The 20960-nt window shown below is 41.8% G+C and overlaps 1 protein-coding gene across 4 annotated transcripts in view; it reads left to right on the top strand.

Annotated features, from left to right (window-relative positions):
• The first annotated feature begins 1550 nt into the window (after positions 1 to 1550).
• Positions 1551 to 20960, top strand: part of TC2N (tandem C2 domains, nuclear) — a 34135-nt gene continuing 14725 nt past the window's right edge. The window contains exons 1-3 of one of the 4 annotated variants that reach the window (XM_030481805.1): positions 1551 to 1782; positions 17017 to 17143; positions 17782 to 18012. In XM_030481805.1, the coding sequence (XP_030337665.1) occupies positions 17077 to 17143; positions 17782 to 18012 (298 nt within the window). In that variant the 5' untranslated portion in view covers positions 1551 to 1782; positions 17017 to 17076. Of the gene's footprint in view, positions 1783 to 1891; positions 2040 to 2348; positions 2370 to 16078; positions 16139 to 17016; positions 17144 to 17781; positions 18013 to 20960 lie in introns of those variants that run through there. The other 3 variants (XM_030481804.1, XM_030481806.1, XM_030481803.1) reach the window with 3 other exon arrangements.

The raw sequence follows: 20960 nt of genomic DNA on the forward strand, positions 1-20960 counted from the left end.
TTGTAACCTTAAGATCATCTAGTTCCAACTCCCCTGCCATGGGCAGGGACTTCTTCCACTAGACCAAGTTGCTCAATCAGGCCCTGTCCAGCCTGGCCTTGAACACTGCCAGGGATGGAGCGTTCACAACTTCCCTTGGGCAACTCATTGCAGTGCCTCACCACCCTCACAGTAAAGAACTCCTTCCTTATATCTAACCTAAATCTCCCCTGTTTAAGTTTGTTGTTTAATGTTTTCCCCCTACATACCAGGTCAGTCACACCCCTTACCATGCACAGCTGTATTTTCCACTTATTGAAACAAATTCCCTAGTTTTCAAGTGGCTGAAAGCAGTATGGAAGGTGTGTCCCAAACCATTAAAAGAGCCCCAGCGATGTGAGAAAAGTCCCTCTCAAATTACAGAGGGCAGTCTTGCCTTGAAGAAGGAAGTTAGTCTTGCAAACTGCTTTCTTCCTTTAACTGCCTTGTCAAAAATATCATTTTTAATGTCCTTTCCTTCACCGGAGAAGCAACCTGCAGTCCCAAAGGCTGGCTGCTACTGCACTGCTGGCTCCAGCACCTGGAGAGCCACTCAGGCAGGACTGGAAGTCACTCAAGAGCCTGGAAAACCCTTGAGCGTGAAAATGCCGATGTAACCTGATAGCAGCAAGCTGCATACAGGGACCTTATTCGGCATTTAAACAATGCACTTCTGTGAACAGTGAAAATAAAGATGTTCAATCACGTAAATTAATTCAGTGAGACGCCCTGAAATGCATGCTTAATGTGCACCTCAGGAGGACTCAGCTAATTTTGGAAGCATACCAGGTTACTGCTATTTCTTTAAAATAATGACCACACATAATCTCATGAGCTCCATTAGCAGGAATCAGAGCCACTCTGCTACGTGATACCCCACCATTGTGTGGCTGGCTCTATGTAGAGATGAATAGAGATGCTTTGTTAGCTCAAATATTACGAGTCGGTGCTTTTGGCAAAGCATCACCCTTACGGTGGCTCTGGAGCTCAAAGTAGCTGTGTTACACTGCATGATGACAACCAGGACATTTTTAGTTAGCAGCAGGTCTGTGGTGCTATTAAATTTAAAATGAAAAATATTGTCATCAAAAAACTACAATGTTGGTGGATGGGGAATCCACCAAAGGCTGCAATTCAAGAGCTATTAAGGTGACTGTGCAGATCTTCACTGACTGGAAATTTTAATGCTTTTAGAGTCTAAACAGCATTTCCTTGAGGAAATACCCCCATTTTCCTACTAATGCAGCCCCACTTCTCACTCATGTTTGCCTCCTGGGGTATTTTAGCACTTCTAGTTCTTTATCAGAAACCGGAATCAAAGAGGGGACAGGAAAGGGACAGCAGACCACCTTGAGTCTCACAAAACTTTGCTTCCTGCAAGGAAATTTCTGAACCAGAATTTCCTGATGAAGTTTCTGAACCAATCCACAACATGTGATCTGTAAATTACCCTACACATGATGCACTCTGTGGTAGGAGCTTTCTCTCATGTGCCCACGTAAACTTGACAGGGATGCATGCCATTTACTAAGAACACTGTAAAAAATCAAAAATTCACTTTTCGTCTCTAAAATACAGGCCTGGTGTTGCTCCTAGCAAAGCAAGGGGCAGCCCTCGCACTGGCTTTGCCACTGAAACAGTCTAGCAAGCGACGAGGAAAAGTTACTGGCAGCTATGCAGAGATAAATCTGCCCCTGTGCGTAGCTTTGGTGAGGTGGCTGAGTTCCAAGTCGATGGAGAAGTTGTTCCTCGGGACAGGCATGGGTGAGTATGCGCTTCGGAAGCGCACCTGAGGGGCTGTGCGGGCGGCGAGCCTGGCAGTGCCCTATTGCGAGGGGCAGGCGGGGTGCGGCAGCCGCCGGGCGGGAGGAAAGGCCTGGGCGGGAGAGGCTGTGAGCGGCCGGGCAGGAGCCGCGGGGCCGGGCAGGGCCGGGCAGTGCCGCGGCGCAGGAGCAGCGGGCAGGAGGCGGCCGGCGGCAGCCGGGAGCGGGCGGAGGGGAGGCTGGACGCCCGCCCAGCAGGTACCGGGCCGGGGGAGCTGGGTCGGGCGGGAGCGGGGAGCGAGGGCTGGAGCCCCCGTCCGGGGTCCGCGGGCGAGTTGCCCGCTGCCGGCTCTCTGAAGAGAAGGGGGCGGTGGAGTGCGGCGCAGGCAGCGGCGGGACGGCAGGTGCAGGCAGGGACCGCCGGGGAGGACAAGCACCGGGCCGGGCCGGAGAGCTGCCCCGACGGCCATGGGCGGTGGGAGCCCAGAGCCAGGCGAACCGTCCCGAGATGTCCCCTGCGTCCGGGCCCTCCTCGGGCGGATGGTGGAGGTGGCGGCTTGCTTTCCCTGGCTAGTCCTCAGTGGAAATGTAAGGTTTGGCTTTATATTTCCAGCAGAACCGTAAGCCATCTCCATCAGGCTCTGTAACTCGTGACACAGCCCGGTATAGCAGTGTGGGACGCGGGTGAGAGTAAATGGGAACACCACAGCCCGGAAGGCTGGCTTTTCTTGGGCTGTCTTGCTGAAGTTACTCTTCCATATGTATCACCAATGTGATTGAACATATCGTGACTGCCTTGTGTATTGATACTTGGAGTATTTAAACATGAATATACAATGATACTATTGCGATTTGTAAATTATTACTTTCTCACTGTGCTCCTGAGAAACAAAGGCTAATGATCTTTTTTACAAACCCTAATGTATTTCACCTGATGCATACTGATAGGTATATTGAACAGGACAGTGTGTTTTTAAAGTCAGAATTCTTTAAGGATGTTAGCATGTTGATCTACGTGGCTTTTTTAAGTAGGCTAAAACTGGATAGACAATCCAACTTGCAGAACATGAGTTGCAAAAGGCAGTGTTTGTTACGGGCAGTTTGTGTTACACGTGATGTGCACATCTGTAGTGCCTTGCCATCACGCTACAGTATCAGGGTTTTGGAGTGGAGATCTTTCAGTGTCTGGGGTTTGTTTGCTTATGGCTGTACGAATGTTAATTTTACAGCGTGCTTCCAAGATTTGCTTGAGGACTTTAGTTTCTTTCAAGTGACAGACCTTGAGAAATGGAGGTAGAAAAATAGTAACTATATTGAACTACTACAGAATTAAATCTTCATATAAATTAGGTCCAAGATTAAATTGTACTTAAAACAGCTTTAAACTGGTATTGCTGTAAGAAAATGGCCTTTTTAAATCCAACTATTCTGTATGAATTGACAGCTAAGCATTTTCATAGGCAAGAAACAACTAATTAGGTTATTTCCTTCCCTATGAACACTTCAGGTAATTAGAGGTGTGGTTTACTGAAACTCAGAAGGAAGTTGTGACAGACAGTTTCCCTTCTGTACTGGATGAAATTAGCATCATAAAATACATTATATTTAGTGAAGTTGTAACCTGCTATATCCAAGAGCACTGTTAAAGCAGCAGTCATGCTCGTAAGCAGTTTCAAACTGTTCAAAAGCCACTGTGTATTTTTTTAATGCATACCATACAGCTGGATTCCTGGGTGCTTCAGATCAGTCTGGTTATTAAACAGCATTCTGAAATAAATATCATCTTAAATTAAGCTGGTCTTGTAACTTTCCTTCAATGTGGAAACATGCCCAATGTCTCACGTGATGCATTTCACTAGGTAAGAACGGAAAGGTTAATATCATGGCTGTTCCTACAAGGTACGCTTCCAGCCAGTGACACTGTAATGGTGCAGGAAGAGAACTAGATCTCAAGCAATGTATGCTGGGCCACAGCTGTGAAGTGCTTGGGATGATCCTGCTAAGGATCCGAGCTATATCCTCGCAGTCCTAACCCTCAGTCTCTAATCTGTGCAGGCTCAGTTTTTTTCCTCCCATATTTTATATTTATATTTTCCTCCCATATTTTTTAATACTCACTAAATGCATTGAGGTCTGCTGCTTGATGTGCCTTTAGTTTTGACAGTGTTGATTAGTTAGCTGCCCAGACTGTCCAGGGATCCAGAAGTGGGGTGTTCCTTGACAAGTTGCTCCTGAAGAGCCCGGGTGTCTTCAGATTACATATAGATGATCAGGACCACTTAAAAGACAAGCAGACTATATTGACATATTCCCCCCTCACCCCTTTCTTATTCTTTCTAAGCTTTGTCTAGAGGTATTACCCAGATGTGAAGAGCCAAGTTCTTAATTTGCATCTTTCATTTCTCAAGAGAGTGTTAGAGCCATAAACCTGTGTGGTGGTCTGGGCTGGTGGTCTCTGGCTCCCTACTTATGAAACTCTTTCACCCTGCTTTCAATACAGAAATATTCATTAGGCTGAGCTGTGATCCTGCAACTCAGTGGCTAGGGCACAAATCCAGGAGTGGAGAAGTTTGATTTCTGGTCTTTTTTCCAGCTGTAAATTAAATATTAAAAATATATTTGCAGACTACATGTGGTGAAGCAATATTGGACTTCAAGAAAAATATATTTATAATTAAAGTGCCCCTGGATTCTTGCAAATATCTATAAAAATCACACCTTCTAAAAGTGCTACACCCAAAGGGTATGTTGGACTACACAGTTCCATCAATTCTACTGCCCTTTCCTGCACTTAATTTAGGTGATGGATCCCCAGGTGATTTAGTTTTCTTATGCTATGGAAAGAGTGAATGTGGGCAGGATTGTTCAGTCAGTTATGTATCTACAGGCTATTAATTTACAGTGTTGGAGAAAAAACTCAGACTCTGGTCTCTTTTTCTTTGTCCTAACCATTAAGTCAGTCATTTTATTTGTTTGTTCTGTCACTTGCGTTCTGTTTTGTATCAGCTGGTTTGCTTTTCACTCAGCCTCTGTTTGTCATACTCATAGGTGTTTTAGTTTCAGATGTACATTACTCTAAATGCACTCCCCAGGGTTATGGGTTGGCTGTGAAAAGAGCAGTCCAGCTCTGGCCCCCCCTGATTTCCCCACTGCTCACTGACCCCACTTTGTGCAGTCAACCACAGGGGGACTTGGAAAAGTACTTAAAAAAAAAAAACAAAACCAAAGTTCATTTTTCTTGGTGGTTTAGTTCTGGATCTAATCAATGAGCTGGACCAACTCATCATGCAGCTGCAGGTCTACTACATCCAACAGGAACTGCCCCTCTGGTAGCAGCCAGCCCTTTAAACAAGTTCAGGACAGGGGGATGCAGCTGACATGTGGTGGGCAGCCTCTGCTAGGAAGCCAGGCTTTGGCTTTGGCTAGCTGTCTTCCTGTGAATCCTACCTGCTTTGGCTTATGCCCTTTGACTTCGGTGGAAATGTTTATTGAACTGGTTTGCTTGATTAAAATGCTATTTATTTCACTCGGTGAATTTTGTGTGATGCATATCCTGACCTCTTGCTCCCTTCTTCAGACTCTTGTTTCATTTTATAAAAGAATGACTTTGTTTACTCTGAATTTCTATCTCCCAAGATACCTTAAATCTGGTAAATACTCTCTTTCTAAGCTAAGTAGGACAACAGCCAATCTCTGTCAGCAGAGAACCTAAGATCTTGTCCCTTTAAAGTGAAAGGCAAAGGGGGCTTTAAGGAGGACAGGCTGAGTTTGGGTTAAGCCATGTTGTCATTCTGGTTAGCAATGCTATTAAGGCTCCATCAGAAAGATTGCTTATGCAGAGAAAAATTATGTTGATAGCTTTTTGTGGCTGGGATGAATCTTCAGACCTAAACAGAGAAGCCTCATGTGGGAAGAGGTTCAAATCCTGGATTTGGTTTGAGCTCATCTCTGTTGCATCATATTTCTTACTCACGTTAATACATCAAACTGTACAGAATTGGTGAGGACACTTCTCTTAAGCTTAGTACGAGTGTTTGTTTGTCATCACAGCTGAAGTTTACATTAACTCAGTGCCAAAATAAAAATTATGTCAGCTATCTCATGCCTATCTTTCCTATAAATTGTACCCTGGTGATTTTGTTCTGAAGCTCTGTTTTGCAGTGATCTAATAGCTACACTTAAACTGGAGAGAACAGATAATTAGGCCCCAGACGAAAGCCCTTGGTGTTTGGGGTGCTCTTCTGGTCACTGTAATGAGCTTTGGATCTGGCCTGAAGAGCCAGTTCTGGAGATGCTGCTTTGGCAATTAAACCAGCTTTTAAGTCCAAAAAAAGATATATAGAAGGACTATGATCCAGTGGCCTCAAAACCTATTCAGCACTTAAATTAATATTGCACCTGTGCTTTGGAGCCTTGAGCCTGGACACTTGCACAGTGTGCGCTAGCCTGGGCAGAGGGATGCCTGGCTCCCTGCCCAGCTCCCCTGGGCCTCTCCAGCCTCATCGACAGAGCGTGCTTGGGATATACCAATGCACATGTGTATCACCTCAGCTTCGTCTGGAGCATGGAGAGCTAGAACGCTGCTTGGCTTTTGTGAGACAGCCTCATCACCAGAGCTGCGGGAGGGTCCCTTACACCTACGGAATGTAACCCCTCACTCCCACAGAGCCCTGATGCCAACAGGCTGAGGGGGCTGGATGTGGCCCTGTCCACCCTGCTTGTTGGAGCTGGGCCAGCCTGTACAGCATGAAGTGGTTCATGTGGCCAGAAGATAGCCCAGCCCTTGACCAGAGCTTCACAGGGGCTGGAGGGGCAGATAAAGGGGGGGCTAAGGATGGGTTCTCCTTACAAAATTAAGGCATCCAGTCCAGTGTGTTTATACATCTTCTGATGAGGAGAGCACTTGTCATAGAGAGAGGCGGGTTAGTCAGAGGACAAGGTTTAAAAGTAGCTTGAGCTAGCAGTGCTTCTGTGGGTAACAGTGAACTGGGACAAAAACAAGTTGGTTTTCCTGTTTCCAAGAGATTCATAAAAAGTTTAGTACCGATCTACGTGACAACAAAACATTCTCAAGATCAGTTTCATTTCATAGTAGAGTAAAATTCAAAATCTTTTAGTTTTGTGTTGGGTTTTTGGTGTGGGGTTTTCTGTCCCCCCCAGTTTACTTTTGCAAAATTGGACTGTCAGCCTCTAGATTGAAAACTCTCTGTCAGTCTCCCATTCAGGTTCTCTGTTTGCTCCGGTCAGCACTGACCGGAGTAGCTGAAAAGTTTCCTCCATGAAACCTTAATTAAACACAGAACATCTCCATGAATCATCCTGGCTTTTGTTCAGTTTGGTGGTATGTGTACTTCCAGATCTAGTTTCACCAATGTGTAAAATCTTGGGTCGAAAATCTTGTGTGAAGAGTGTTGATTTAAACTTAACAGGATAAAAACCCCCATACATTCATGGTGTAGCTATTGTTTGCTTTGTTGTTAGGCAAACCTATCCTGAGGGGAAAAAGGGAATGGTAAGTTCATGCTGCCAACTTCTGCTCTCAGGAACTCTGCCTTGTCAGTAGTGAGGGGAGCCCCACCACCATGCCCCATAGTTGTAGCAGCATTTGGCCAATAATAAATCGGATGTTAGATGCACCTATCAAATTGAGACAGTTCTGATTTCTCCAAATGTTGATGCAAAATTCTTCAAAAATACCTCTTTTTGGCAGTGCCTGGTTACCACTCCTCTGCCAGTACAGCTCTCTGAGAGGCACTGCTGGGGCTGGTAAAAGTGTTTGTGGGCCCCTGGTCTGGCTGGATTTAAAGCAAAAAATAATAAATTGTTGTACCTTACAAAGACAGGATCGTCCTGGACTTGTATTTTAAAGTATATTTGGGCAGCTTCCTGAGCTCAGTGCACGTGCCACGCAGAGCCATACGCCCAATCTGTTTTGGATTTGAATTAATTTAGATCAGTTCCCATTTCCTGTTCTCAAGTCATTTATTTAATCTATTTAATCTATTTCATATACGGGATGTACTGCAGTCACCTGTTTATTTTCTTAATCTCAGCCATAGTCTTATAGCCTTCATTTATATAACTTGCTTATTTCCTTCCTCTCACCACAGTGCTGTAACTGGTTATAGTGACAGTGCAGAGCAGAATTGCTGAACAAGGAATCCTCAACCTGTGGAAACTCCATAATTTAAAGATTTTTGTTTTCATCATGAAACAGGATAATAATTATCTGTAAAATAACTATTAAATAATTAATGTAAAATAACTTATAAAAAACTGCTTCACCTAAACCAAAGCAGTAGATGTGTGTGTGCATGTGTGTATATATATAAAAAGAAATATTCCATCTTGACTCTTGTAGGTCAGCAGGGTTCCATTAGAATTGTTTTAATGCTAATGAAACTATTTTTCCACGCAAAACATTTGGGTTTTCTTCTTTTTTTCATATATACAGGAGGAGCTATTTTTGGTTAGCTGTCTGGATACTACCATGTGTATCTATGTGATTTTTGTGCCGCTCTGTGGTCATGGCAGAGGCCGAGGATCCCTGGATGGCATTCAGTGCTCTCTTTAAGCGTTTCACTGAGTGGGTTTCCAAGGGCCATCTTTTCGACGCTAGACATATTTAGCCATGCTAGGGAACTCCACTGCACAGGCAGATGCTCTTGCCTAAAATACCTTCTTGGCTGTCCTGTTGAAAAATGCATCCAGATGTTAACAGTTCTCTTTAGTATTGGGGCTTTAGAGGGACTGCTGACAGTTCTATTTTTGTGGCTTCCTGGCATTACTGCTGAAGGAGAGAAAATTGGATTAAAACCTGACACAGAATACATAAAGAAAGCCTTAAGGAACCATCAGTGATAGTCATGATTTTTTCCTAATCTGTCTAGGGCAAAGGACTTATCTTATGTTGAATTCTTTCCATGTTCTCATCAAAAGCCAAGTTCTTTTTACAGAGATTTCACTCTCTTAAATTTTGTTTTCTGGTGTCCTGACTTCAACTCTTTCTTTGCTGTTTTCCATCTGAGTCCAAAATGATCTGTAGTCCAAGATAATGGATTAATTCATTTGTGTTTACTGCCCCAATACATACCATATTGTACATCCTTGTCCAAGTCAGTGAATTTATCTACGGCTCACAGGAACAGTGTTGTCAGTTCAGTAATTGGATGAATTGGTTACTTGCCTAATGCAGCATTAGGAAGAAACACTATCAAATTTTCAAGCCCAGAGCACAGGGGATTCAGCATATTAAAATCCCAAGTTTTAAGCTTTATCACGGGATAGATTTATAATGTTCCCTTCTTAATTCAAATATAAATCTTGCATGAGAAAATTGGCTCAGATTTATGAAAAGTGTTCTTTTGGCCCTTGTAAATGATATTATTAATCTTCTGCATACTGGGGCAGGGTTGGATTAAGTCTGCATTTAAGGGCTGCAGGTGCAAGGCTGTAATGCTAAGCCAGAGTCAGGGTGTCCCCGGGGGCTGTGTCAGAAGGATGGCTTTGGATTGTGTACTTGTGCCAGGGCTTGTTCCCCTTCCCCAAGGGGTGCCTGGAAAGCAGAGGCAGTTGTTCCTGTAGCACAATAGCTCAAGCACACACACCTGCTCAGCTTTATTTTTCTTCAGGGAAGTAGGCAAAAGCAATTAGTTGTTCGTGATATACTCTGTTTGGTGGTCTGTGCCAGGGCTGCATCTGCAGATGTGCTGAAGGCCATTTGGCCACCTCCAGCCCGGAGCCCTGGGAAGAAACAGCTGCTGAGCTGAGGGAGACCACAGCTAGATTGCACAAGTGCTTCTTCTGAAGGGTTCAGCTCAGGGCCTGCATGAAGAAAGACATATATTAGATCATCTTCATCTGGGCAGAGCAGCTTTGGTCTGCTTTGCTTACTGAAGAGAAATATAAGAGGTTACATCCTAATCTTTTAAGATCTGAATGAAGAAAAGAGATACTACTGGTAATTAACACTCTTAATATAGCAAAGAGACATAAAAACTGGGGGAAAAAAACCCCAAACCACTGGAAATAGAGTTAAAATATTAACAGTGAAGGTGATTAGCTACTGGAATATTTTCTGACATAAACCCCAAGTGTTTTCCTGCTTATGTTGCTCAGTGTAATGCAGGAGTAGCTGGTTGAAATCCAGTGGTGTCAGTATCTGAGGAAGGTGGGACAAGAGCGCAATAACGGGCCTTCTGTTCTTCAAAAGGAAGGTTCTGCATTAGCAAACTGTAAGTGAATGAGAGGAGTTTGCAGGACAGGACCATGCTGGTTCAGACCAGTTGTCCATTCAGTTCAGTTTCCTGTTTCTGGGATCAGTGAGAGGGATCGGTAAAGCTTCCCCGGATGGGCTGTTGTGCCATCATTTACCAGCGCGGGAAGGTGCTTCCTGTGCCTAGGCAGTTAGTGGTTTGTTTGCATCATGGAGCATGACAGTCTTCCCAGCAACTTTTTTCTCATCTATTTCTGTTACTAGATATAATTGTGTAACTACTTAAACAATGCCACTAGGCTCTTTGCCCCAGCGAAGCTATGCAATGGTCCATCATAAAATACCCATCATCTGAACTAGGTTAATGATGTATAGTCTCTTTTTTTCAGTTTTAAATATGTAATTATATTTTTTCTTCATTTATTTGCTGCATGGGAGAGCTTTGCATCTTTTCATTATTTTTCTATCAAACTGATTGTAACGTGCCTCTCACAAGAATGCCTTTCTGGTTTTGTCCTTCAAAAGCCTTCTCATAACTTGTTTTTTTCCTGTTGTGTTATTTCAGCAACTCCTTCGCAATCCACTACTGTCAGGGTGAAATCCCTTTCATTTTCGAGGCAAAAAAAGAAAGGAAATGTCATGTTTTCCTTCATTTCCTTAGTAGGCAGAACTGGAATAATCTCTGTATTCAAATTCCAGAGCTTTCATGCTTTTCCCAGAGTTACAAGCAGAAAAGGAAGGTGTATGTACACACACCCACCCACTAGTTACTGCAGATACCACTATTGTGAGGTTCTTCTGGAACAGGCATAGATAGGAATCTTTTATCATGCACCTGGTAGGTGTGTGTTGATACGACATTTTTTGTTTCCTTTTTAATTTTTTTCTACTACTGTCTAGGTTTATAATGAATAGGAACAAAAGCTTGTGTCCTGTCTTTTCACATGCTCAGACCCACTTGAAGTGCCTGTCTTCCCTGTGTGGATGGTACAAGTCAGACCCGCTTACAGTCCACTCCAGAACAGGGCTTTTTTTTAAACCGTGGGTTTTATTCCCATACAAAGACTGGCTGAGAAAATTGGGGCTATGCAGCCTGGAGAAGAGAAGGTTGTGTGGAGACCTTACAGCAACCCTCCAATATCTGAAGGGGGCCTACAAGGATGCCAAAGAGGGACTCTTCATCAGAGACTGTAGTGACAGGACAAGGAGCAATGGGTTTAAACTTAAAAAGGGGAGACTTAGGTTGGTTATAAGGAAGAAGTTCTTTACTGTGAGGGTGGTGAGGCACTGGAATCGGCTGCCTAAGGAAGTTGTGAATGTTCCATCCCTGGCAGTGTTCAAGGCCAGGTTGGACAGAGCCTTCCACTGGTCTAGTGGAAGGTGTCCCTGCCCATGGCAGGGGGGTTGGAACTAGATGATCTTAAGGTTCTTTCCAACCCAAACCATTCTATGATTTTGATTGTATGCCTTTGGCAAGTGTATGCCCATGCATGGCACGATGTGCATAGTTGGGTGCATGTGCTGTCCTTGCTGCTACAGTAGCAAAGTACCTGGAGGCAAATTTCTCAAAACCATTGAAGCTGTTTACTCATGTTGACCAGTTCTGGGATGCAGTGGTCACAGGCACCCCTCCTCAGACGAGGAGCTGTGCTCAGACTGGTGTGCAGCTCCCAGATGCTCTCCCCCAGAAACAAAACTCAAAACAGCTGGCCATGGGAGTTAAACCTTTTGCAGCATCTGCACTGTCAAAAAAGAATCCATTTGACCTGCAGCAGAAGCAGCTTTTGCTGTGCTATGTTCCCGTTACTCTTCTGAGACCTGCAGTGGTATTGTTATGCAATTTGAAGGATTTATATGGCTGGGATTGACTGTTTCTCCTGAATCTGAAAGGCAGAAAGGCACAGAGGTAGCATAAATGTGCTGTTTGGCTGAGGTGTGAACTGGCAAGCTTGAGCTCACTTTCTTCACGGATCCTGAGATGTTGTAATGTATCGTGGCTCTGCTGGGGCTACTGGAGGTATAGACACTTATGTCTTTCGAGGATCTATCCCAAATGCTTAATAACAACTTTTACACCTCTTTCTTTCTGCAGGAAGTAGACAACTTCCTGCTACTAGAAATTTTGCTGTGATGTGTTTCTGGAATGCAGATCTGAGAATGTGTGCTATACATTTATCGCTGGCAATAAATCTCATCACATTTGAAACCTCTGGTTTAGCTAGCTTTCCCAGTCTGACATCAGCTATTTCACCTTTGTATCTGTTGCATAGTTTTAAATGTGTTACCTGATCAACTCCCATGCGACACTGCTCTGACTAAATGTAGTAAAACACATTGGCAGCCTACAAACTTGTTGCAAAACACACCCTTTTATCATAAGGCAGCAAAGACCTGACTTTTTTTTCAGACTGCTTTCAGCTTTTAATATTTAATACTGCAATCATCCATTTTCTACCATGTTCTTTTTATTTAACAAGTTGTTGAAAATATTTACCTTCTTCTCCAAACAGCTCTGTCTTGTAATCATCCTGGAGGCATTTGGAACTGAAGTCTTTGATACTTTGTTTATCTGATTTTAGCTCATTCAAAATTTCTATCTGATAAATCTGGAAATCATTAAGATAATTTATGTTCTCCATCTAAACCCATTAAAATAGTAGTGATTGTAATTCTCTAGACTCAGTGTATGTGTGTGGTTGGTTTTTAAACTTTGTTGTTTCCAGGATGTTCTAATAACCTTGGCTCTCATTCTGCCTTGGTGTGGAAGAACTATTGCGGAGTTACATTTGATTATCTTATTTTGGCTTGATACTGGGAAGAGAGAAATAAAAAAGCTGACTGAAATCAGTGGAAAAATACCAAGAAAGCCAGAGAGTTTGAGACAGAGGGACAAGATCTGGGTTCAGTTTCCTCTTCTGCTGCAAGTGATTTGATTTGTTGATCTCATTTGTCTGAAAATCGGGGATAATTCTCCCTTTCTTCCTGTCATTTTCTCAGTCTAATATCTCCAAAATGGATGATCATAGAATCATAGAATAGTTAGGGTTGGAAAGGACCTTAAGATCATCTAGTTCCAACCCCCCTCGCACTAAACCATGTCACCCAAGACTCCATCCAACCTGGCTTGAACACTGCCAGGGATGGAACATTCACAACTACCTTGGGCAACCCATTGCAGTGCCTCACCACCCTTACGGTAAAGAACTTCTTCCTTATATCTAACCTAAACTTCCCTGTTTAAGTTTGAACCCAAACGATGTCTGTGATATATGCATATTGCCTAACAAAAATTGACCCAAAAACTTAGAAATGGGGTCAAGGAGCCCTAATTTCTTGTTGAGAAGGATGGTATTGCTGGAAAGTCAGTACATCTTTGGAATTTAGTGGAGCACCTAACAAATGTCTCTACAGTTCAGGTTTATTTGGTAAATTTCCAGGCAAACGCATGTTAGTACAACCTTTTAACAACTCTTAAATGATACACTGAGGATTTTCGGGTAGCTGACACCCGCAAAAGGTTCTGGCATGTGGGAGAAGTGTAACCTTTGATAGAAATGTCAACCTCTGTCAAGATCATGAAATAATGGTTTAATTTTCTGCAAGATTTTAGTTCATTTTTGGTTAATAAAATATACGACAGAACCTGCTAAATTTCTCTCTGTCCCACATGGTTAAGATGAAACTTTTGCGTGCAGTGAAAGTTGTATAACTGACCTTAAGCAACTTGAGAAACACAGGCATGAGAAAATAAATGAACTGGATCCAAGCCATCTAATTTATTGCCAAGATGGCTCTTCTGAACTAAACCAAAAAACCCCATATATATTTATCTCTGTAGCTTAATGAAGTACATTAAAACTTTAAAAAGTAACTGAGGCCATCCATGTTATGATTTCACAAACAAAGTAAAGTGCTCAAAGTGGAATGAGGGAGCACTACGTGTAGGTGATCTATCCCTCAGCAAATGCGGTCTTTTTTTTGTAATGGGGGTCTGGTAGAAGTCTAGGAACACAAGCACAAATATTGTCACTAAAACCATTACATTTTCAAGCTTAGAAAAGTGTAAACAGTGTTCTAGTTTCTTACTCTTGGAACTTTCTTTTCAAAATAGTATATTTATTGTAAATATTATACATATGTAAATATTGTACATATTTGATATGACCTTGTCTACAAAACAGTAATCTGTAAATAGAGTACTCTTCTGTACAATAGGTAGTGATGAATTGCTTTATATCTGACTGAAGATAGAAAAAAAATGTATGAATATTTGCATATTGATGAATGGGGGAAAAATAATGGTCAAAGACTATCTCAGGTTCCTTGTTCTTACTGCGAAAAATGTGATCTTTTTTTTAATGATAGAAGTACAAAAGATGTAGAATTACACTATGACTGTTACATTCTCAATACCCATATGTAGCCCTTTCTTTCTAGGTAAGGCAACTGCTTAGAAAGGCAACTGCTTGTGACAGACTATTTACATTTGTCTATTTGCTTACATTAATGGCTTCAGCTAAATAGTTCTGAGGAAAAAAATCACTACCATGAACTGAATCTTCTCTGATGCAGGAGAATTAGCTTTTCCACTTTATGTAGCTGGAAAGTGGGTCGGTTACTGACGTTTTGGTTTCTTCACCAGCAGTAGTGAATAAATTCAATCTGGACATTTTGCGATAAAAGACTGTTTTGCCTGTGCAAACTGCCACTGAGGCTTAGATACTATTGTTTCAAAGCTTAGAACAAACGAAGCAGCTGTTTCAGCCCAGTTTAAACATGGTGAACAAGAGTAAAGCATATTAACACCAGCTGTGTACTGATAACAGCTGGGAAGGAAAATCACTGCAAGGGAACCTTAAAGTAAACTTGTAATTCTAGCAGGCTTAGGTATCATGAGTGCGCCTCCAAGGGAGGAGCAGCAAGGGAAATTTGATCCTTAGAAACGTGGAGAATTTAATGAAAAATTCCCTTGCCTCTTTTTGTGCTTCAGTATAGATGCAGAGCAGGTTCTGGAGTCAGTGGCATGGCCTCTGAAGATTTTTGATGCAGATCTCATACTGTACTTACACTCAAGGGCAATTTTGAGATCAGAGCAAGTACTGAGTGATGGATTCTGTGCAGACTTATGGTGTCTGGATAGAGACTACGCTGTAATCTCTTCAGTAGTATTCCCATTTTCCAGACTAATGTGTACTATTCGTATTCAGGCTACTTCTGAGGTTTTTACATTCACTTGGATTTTGTTCATTTTGGTCTATTGAGCACAAAAAGCAGTATAAAACTAGAGGAAATATTTAATATCACTTAGTGGTAAAATCAGCAAAAATTATTCAGAGAAATTGTATTAAACCAAATATTCCCTTAGGTCCTTGTTGCAGTAGAAGAATGGTTTACTTAGGTTTAGGTCTAATGGGAATACATTTTAATTTCCTTCTAATCAGTACTTTGTGATAGCTCATGATTAAGAATAATTCTGGAACAGTTATGTAGTTGTAATAATAAACCTTCATTATATTTCACACTAGTATTTTAAAGATACCAAGTTAATTCAAGACTTCCTCATGAAACCACGTGCTCTCAGTAACTTTGCAAAACCTGCAGGGTAAAACATAACTAGCAGTGCTGAGGTACTATAGAGCACAAAAGAGCAGGTCAGTAAGGATACGCTGTGTTTGGTTAGTATTTGCAAATTGATACATCTGTTGATAACTTTCAGTTGCTCCCTACCCATGGAAATAAATAATGTTAACACAAGAAAGCATGTTTTCTAAGTTAGATGAAGTGTCTGTAGCTTGGCATCCATCAGAATTTTGAGGGGCGTTTAATGAAAGAAAAGTTTGGGGGATATTAGTGTTATTTCCGCGGTATTTGCATAGTTCCCTAGCTGTCTTTGAATACACATACAAAGAAAATGCTGGCACTGTTCAAGCTGCAGGTGGGAATGGCTCCTGTGCTGGAGCACAGAAGCTTTCAGCAACTTCTTGCGATTGAGATAACTGAGTAAATGTGTCCATTTGTGTATAATTGTCATCTTCTCTCTATGCTTTCCCCCTTTCTCTTCTTGTCTTCTTCATCCCTTCAGCTAATACTCGTGTGCTGCTTGATGTCTTCTGACCTCCATGGAGTTGGAATCATATCTTGGGTATGTTCTACAAAGAACCTTGTGTACTTTAGGTACATGTAAAAGAACTAGACTTAGACAGCTAAAGTTTTGGACAGGAGGCAATGCAGCTGTCTGAGTCCCTCTGAAAAGAGAACATAAGGATATGAATAAAGACATTTAAATGAGGCCAGTTAGCATTGTCTTAAAGTTCTTTTAATGTTAACCAGCTGTTATAGATTTGTTCTTATTCTTTAGTAGATTACATGCCTCTTATTGTGCTGGAAGTCAGTGCTCTCTATTTCTGTATGCATAGCAGACAATAGTATAATAAACCAGGTCTTCAGATTCATGTGTATACAATTATGAGAAAGCAGTAGTTCCTCAAAGAAGGCAATTTTGGCATCACTCATAACAAGTGTTTTTAAATGTGAAGAACGGAGTATGTTGAGTGAAAAATGTAAACGCGTATGGATGCATGTGCAAATAGTACATGAGTGAAAGAGGATAGAAGAAGCATGAACAAGGGAAATGGAATAAAAAACACATCTTGCAAATGACTTGACAGGACCACATCAAAACAGCTGTAAAGCTGAGTAAGCTCCACAGCCCCGTGATACACAGAAATATGAGGAGAATTTTCGTGTTCCCAAAAGACAGGGACCTGTCTGAGTGGGTCACTGGAAGTACTTGGATGCTGTATGTTAAAATGATCTCTTTTCTGTGCTTTTATAAAAAAAAAAAAGTCTCAGTAAGATCTGAGTAAATCTGATCGCTCTGATCGTTTTATGACTGAAATAACTTTCTCATTGACCCTGGGACTGTGTCCAGTAAGAAGTCATGTATTAAATAACTGATAATATTGCATTTTGATTTCAATTATTCCCATCTGCTATGGTTTGGTTTATTGTGTTTTTCAGGTTTGATAGCTACACTGGATCTTTGATTGTGATCTCCTCTAAATTGCAACACTGAAAACAATGGCAACGGAATGTATAAAAGACTGCTGTAAATGGTGTTTCTGCATGGAAAAAGAAAAAAATTATCGTGAGTTCTGACATAATGACATGAACTAAGGGTTTTGCTGTTCTGGCTTCATTAATTATGAGATTTCCCATTAGTAAAATGACTGTTACAACTGATAAGCTTGAATTCTTTTACAATATCCAAAATTCTTTCCATACCTCATTTGGAGATTGAACACATGCTTGTTAGTGTTATGAATTGGAACTGGAACTGAAAAATAGCACTCATTTTAGGTCTGCTCCTTGCAGCCTAGAATGTTGTCCAAAAAAAGCTAGCTTTTTATCCAAGGTTGTAAAAGTCTTCTATCTTTTGAACTCTACGAGTGACTGCTTTTTTTTCTTTTCTAAACTCTCTGTGGATTTGCTTTGGTGTCTCAGATGTTTGAAGAACTCTCCTATGATACAAGTGTATCTTTTGTAAAAATCACTGAAGAGCAAGGTAGCTATAAATATAGAAGCTTGGGCAACAAAGAATTTGGATCAGTACAGGTGTCATGAGGATGAATATCTTTTCCAGGTGCTAGTCCTGAATGCTGGTAAAACTGAACACTAGCAGTAATGTATCAAGCAACAGATCCTATGAAATGAAAGAGATCTGTTCATAGTATTGTTCAAAACTTAATGCACATGTGGACTGTTTTTCTTGCATTTTATTTTTAGCCGTTTCCATGGTGAAGGAATCTGAAGCAGCAGCCGCAAGCAAGCCAGCTATTGTAGAGAAGCCTCCATTGTCTTCTGTGTCAGTGAAGCGTCAAGTTGGCTGTTCAGAGGATTATCTGCTTTCTAAACTGCCCCTGGATGGTCAGGACGTACCATTTGTGGTTCCTCCGTTCAAATTGGCCTATGTACAACCAAAGAACCTTCCTAGTATCTCACAAGGAGGGATTCAAGGTAAAATATAAACAGCATTGCTGAAATAGTTGTTTAGCTTATGCTACTCCTTAGAAGTTGTCAATTATTCCTACTGAAAACATGTTTGCAGAACTTTTATAGAAGCCTGCTCTTCTGTCTTTTCTCTCTGGGCACCCAGAGAGGTTTTGGGAAGGATGTCTTCACACTGTGAATCTCTGTGATGTTGCATGAATAAAACTGAAAGGGAGGATTGCACAGCAGTGCTCATACTCAAAAGGAAACAGAAGCTTTAGTAGAGAATTTATTGGAGGCAAGGAAAGACCTAACACATTCCTAGTATCCAGATGACTCAAGTATAGAAGGAGGGTGGTCTGGCTTTCATGTTTAATGAACTGATACACTTTAACATACTAACACATCTTTCTTTTCAAATTTTTGCCAATAGACAGCATATGCTACTACATGGTGGAATTTTTTGCCCCTACTATTTCCTGGTCTTTGGGAGGCCAAGGGTCATGGATCTCAGTGGTATAAGGTTGCACATCCTACTGTGATTCTTTGCTTCACGACAATCTTATGCTTTAACCTGTGCCACTTAGTCCTATGCTCAGACTGCCAAAATGTATGTGCAATTTAGGCACAGTGGCATTTTAAAAGAATAGGGGCCTGGCCCAGTAACATGAGTTTCAGCTCATATGCTATTACTAGGCTCTTGATCCTGCCAGAAGATGCACAGAATTAGGTAAGGAAAAATTCTGGCATAGGGGCATACCTGAATGGTTGTTTTCTCCAGAGCTACTTTGCTTCAAGGATGTGATAAGCTTTTAGTCCCATGTGATTGTATCTTTTCTGAAGGTGGAAACCTTTTTTTTAGTAACTGGAAAAAAGTCAACCACATATTGCATAATACCCAATGCAGTACTAACTGCTTTGTGTTTGTGTGGTTTTACTGCCACACTTCTCTGTTCCCCCTAGGTCCTTGCTGTTGCTTCTTTTCTCCTCCTGCATGCCTATTGCCAAGCTGCTTCCTCACTCATCCCTCCTGGTAACACTGGCACCAGAACCAGGCTAATCAGCTTAACAGAGCTTTTTGGTATAGATTGGCCATTCTGTGCCTGATCTGGTTAGTGGGTTTTTTTGTGAGGTCTGCCTCACCAGACATGGACAGGCAACTTAATAGCTGGAGATAGAACATGTGAGGCCCTCCTCACCTCTGAGCCTGACCTCTGTTAGCCTCCCCACGTGCCTGCTATTTCAGTAGGTGGTTCTTTTAAGTCCATACTTGGACAAGGTACAGACATGCAGGACATGGTCACGGTGATCCCCTTTTTAACTGGGTCTGGGTTCAGGCTCTGCCTTGCTTTGTCCAACCTTATCCTCAAGATAGTGTACAGAGAAGTTTGTCAGGACTGGGAATTCTGCTTTATCATCATTTCTGAAGGACCTGGTGAACAGAGTGGCCCTTAGGCTACAAACCTGGTAGATCTTCTGGCATGATGACATGACTGTTCACGATTGTCTCTCTTAAGCAAATATTTTAAATTCTTGAACAAATATTTGAAAAGTGGCTCTTATGTCAAGTAGGCAACTTCCATTCCTCTTTCCACATATAAATACTTATTTTTTAAAGTACAGCTTTTTAAACCTCATTAAAGTTCTGTTTAAAAATGCAAAGCTTACTTTTTAGGGAGATTTACTAAATACACTGAAGTGTGCTGTCATTCCTTCTTCACATTAGCCAAAGCATAGTCAAAAAAATGTATCTGGAGTATTTGCCTCTTAGGCCACTGTTAAATACCTGTAGAAGTCCAAGTTCTTCTCTCAGTTCCGCTCCATTTTCTGTGCATGTCTGACCATTTTCCTTTAGTGAAACTGAACATGCTCAGTGTCAGGTCTTGGAATCCCTTCTGAAAGCAATTAAGTTCTGGCAGCCTTTCTCTTCCGTGCTCACTGCAGCGTGTCTCATGCTGTCACAGAAGTAAGCTAGCAGGAAGAAGTGTGCTCCTGGTCTGGAACACTGGCTTTTCCGTCATCTGCTGTGTAACAGTTCTTTGTGGCCTCACTTATAGCGTTCATCCTGATTCACGTCATACCCAAGCCCATTATACTTGAATTAATGCTTTATCATCTCTCTTGTTCCATCTCACTGTTTTAGTTATTCTTTGTTACTTACTTTACTAACACCTGGAGGAAAGGATTTTACAGCAATAATAGTCTGCCTCTTACGGTGCAACGTGCTTGCAGAATTGAAGGCACTTTATAATGAGGTAAAGAACTTTTTAACAGATGGGTTGAAGTCCAGGGAGCTGAAGTGAAGGAAGCAAATGTCAGAGCTTTGCAGAGTCCAGGTCACCCCACCCCTGTTCTCTACTGTATATATGGCTTATTTTTGCTCCAGACAGACAAAATGAAGCACTATAACAGTGTTCTTTACTGTTCTGCTGACCGAGACATGTACGTTTTTTCTGAAATGATTATAAATAAAAGAAAGAAAAACAGGGCAGCTGTGCTGTAATGGGCTGAGTAAAGGGCTGGGATTCAAGCAGTCTCAGATCTGTCTACTTGTGCCTCAGCCAACAATTCAAGTCATTTTGGACTAGTGATCTTACCACTGACAGACTTCCTATGGAAATTGGATGACAGGGAGACTGTATTCACAAGTTGCATTATCTTTCCATACGAGACCCTCCTGAAGGTTTGGGGGTCCATTAGCTGAGTGGAAATGTACTGGGGGTAGATGGCCAAATAAGTCAGAAGTTTTCTGTACACATGGCCCTATTTTTGCTGTTGATTTCTATCTTGCTGTCTGTTTTTGGAGCCTTCTATGTTTTAACTAGTTCAGCATTTATTGTGGAACTCCAAGACAGGGTATGCATAGCTTTTTATGGCCAATTTAATTCCAGTGTTTGCAGGCACACTGTGGAAATCTGACATAATGTGTATGTGTTTTCTTTACTTTTACTTCTTTTTTTCCTTTTCCTGAAGTA

This window comes from Strigops habroptila, chromosome 4, assembly GCF_004027225.2.
Source record: "Strigops habroptila isolate Jane chromosome 4, bStrHab1.2.pri, whole genome shotgun sequence".
NCBI lineage: Eukaryota > Metazoa > Chordata > Aves > Psittaciformes > Psittacidae > Strigops > Strigops habroptila.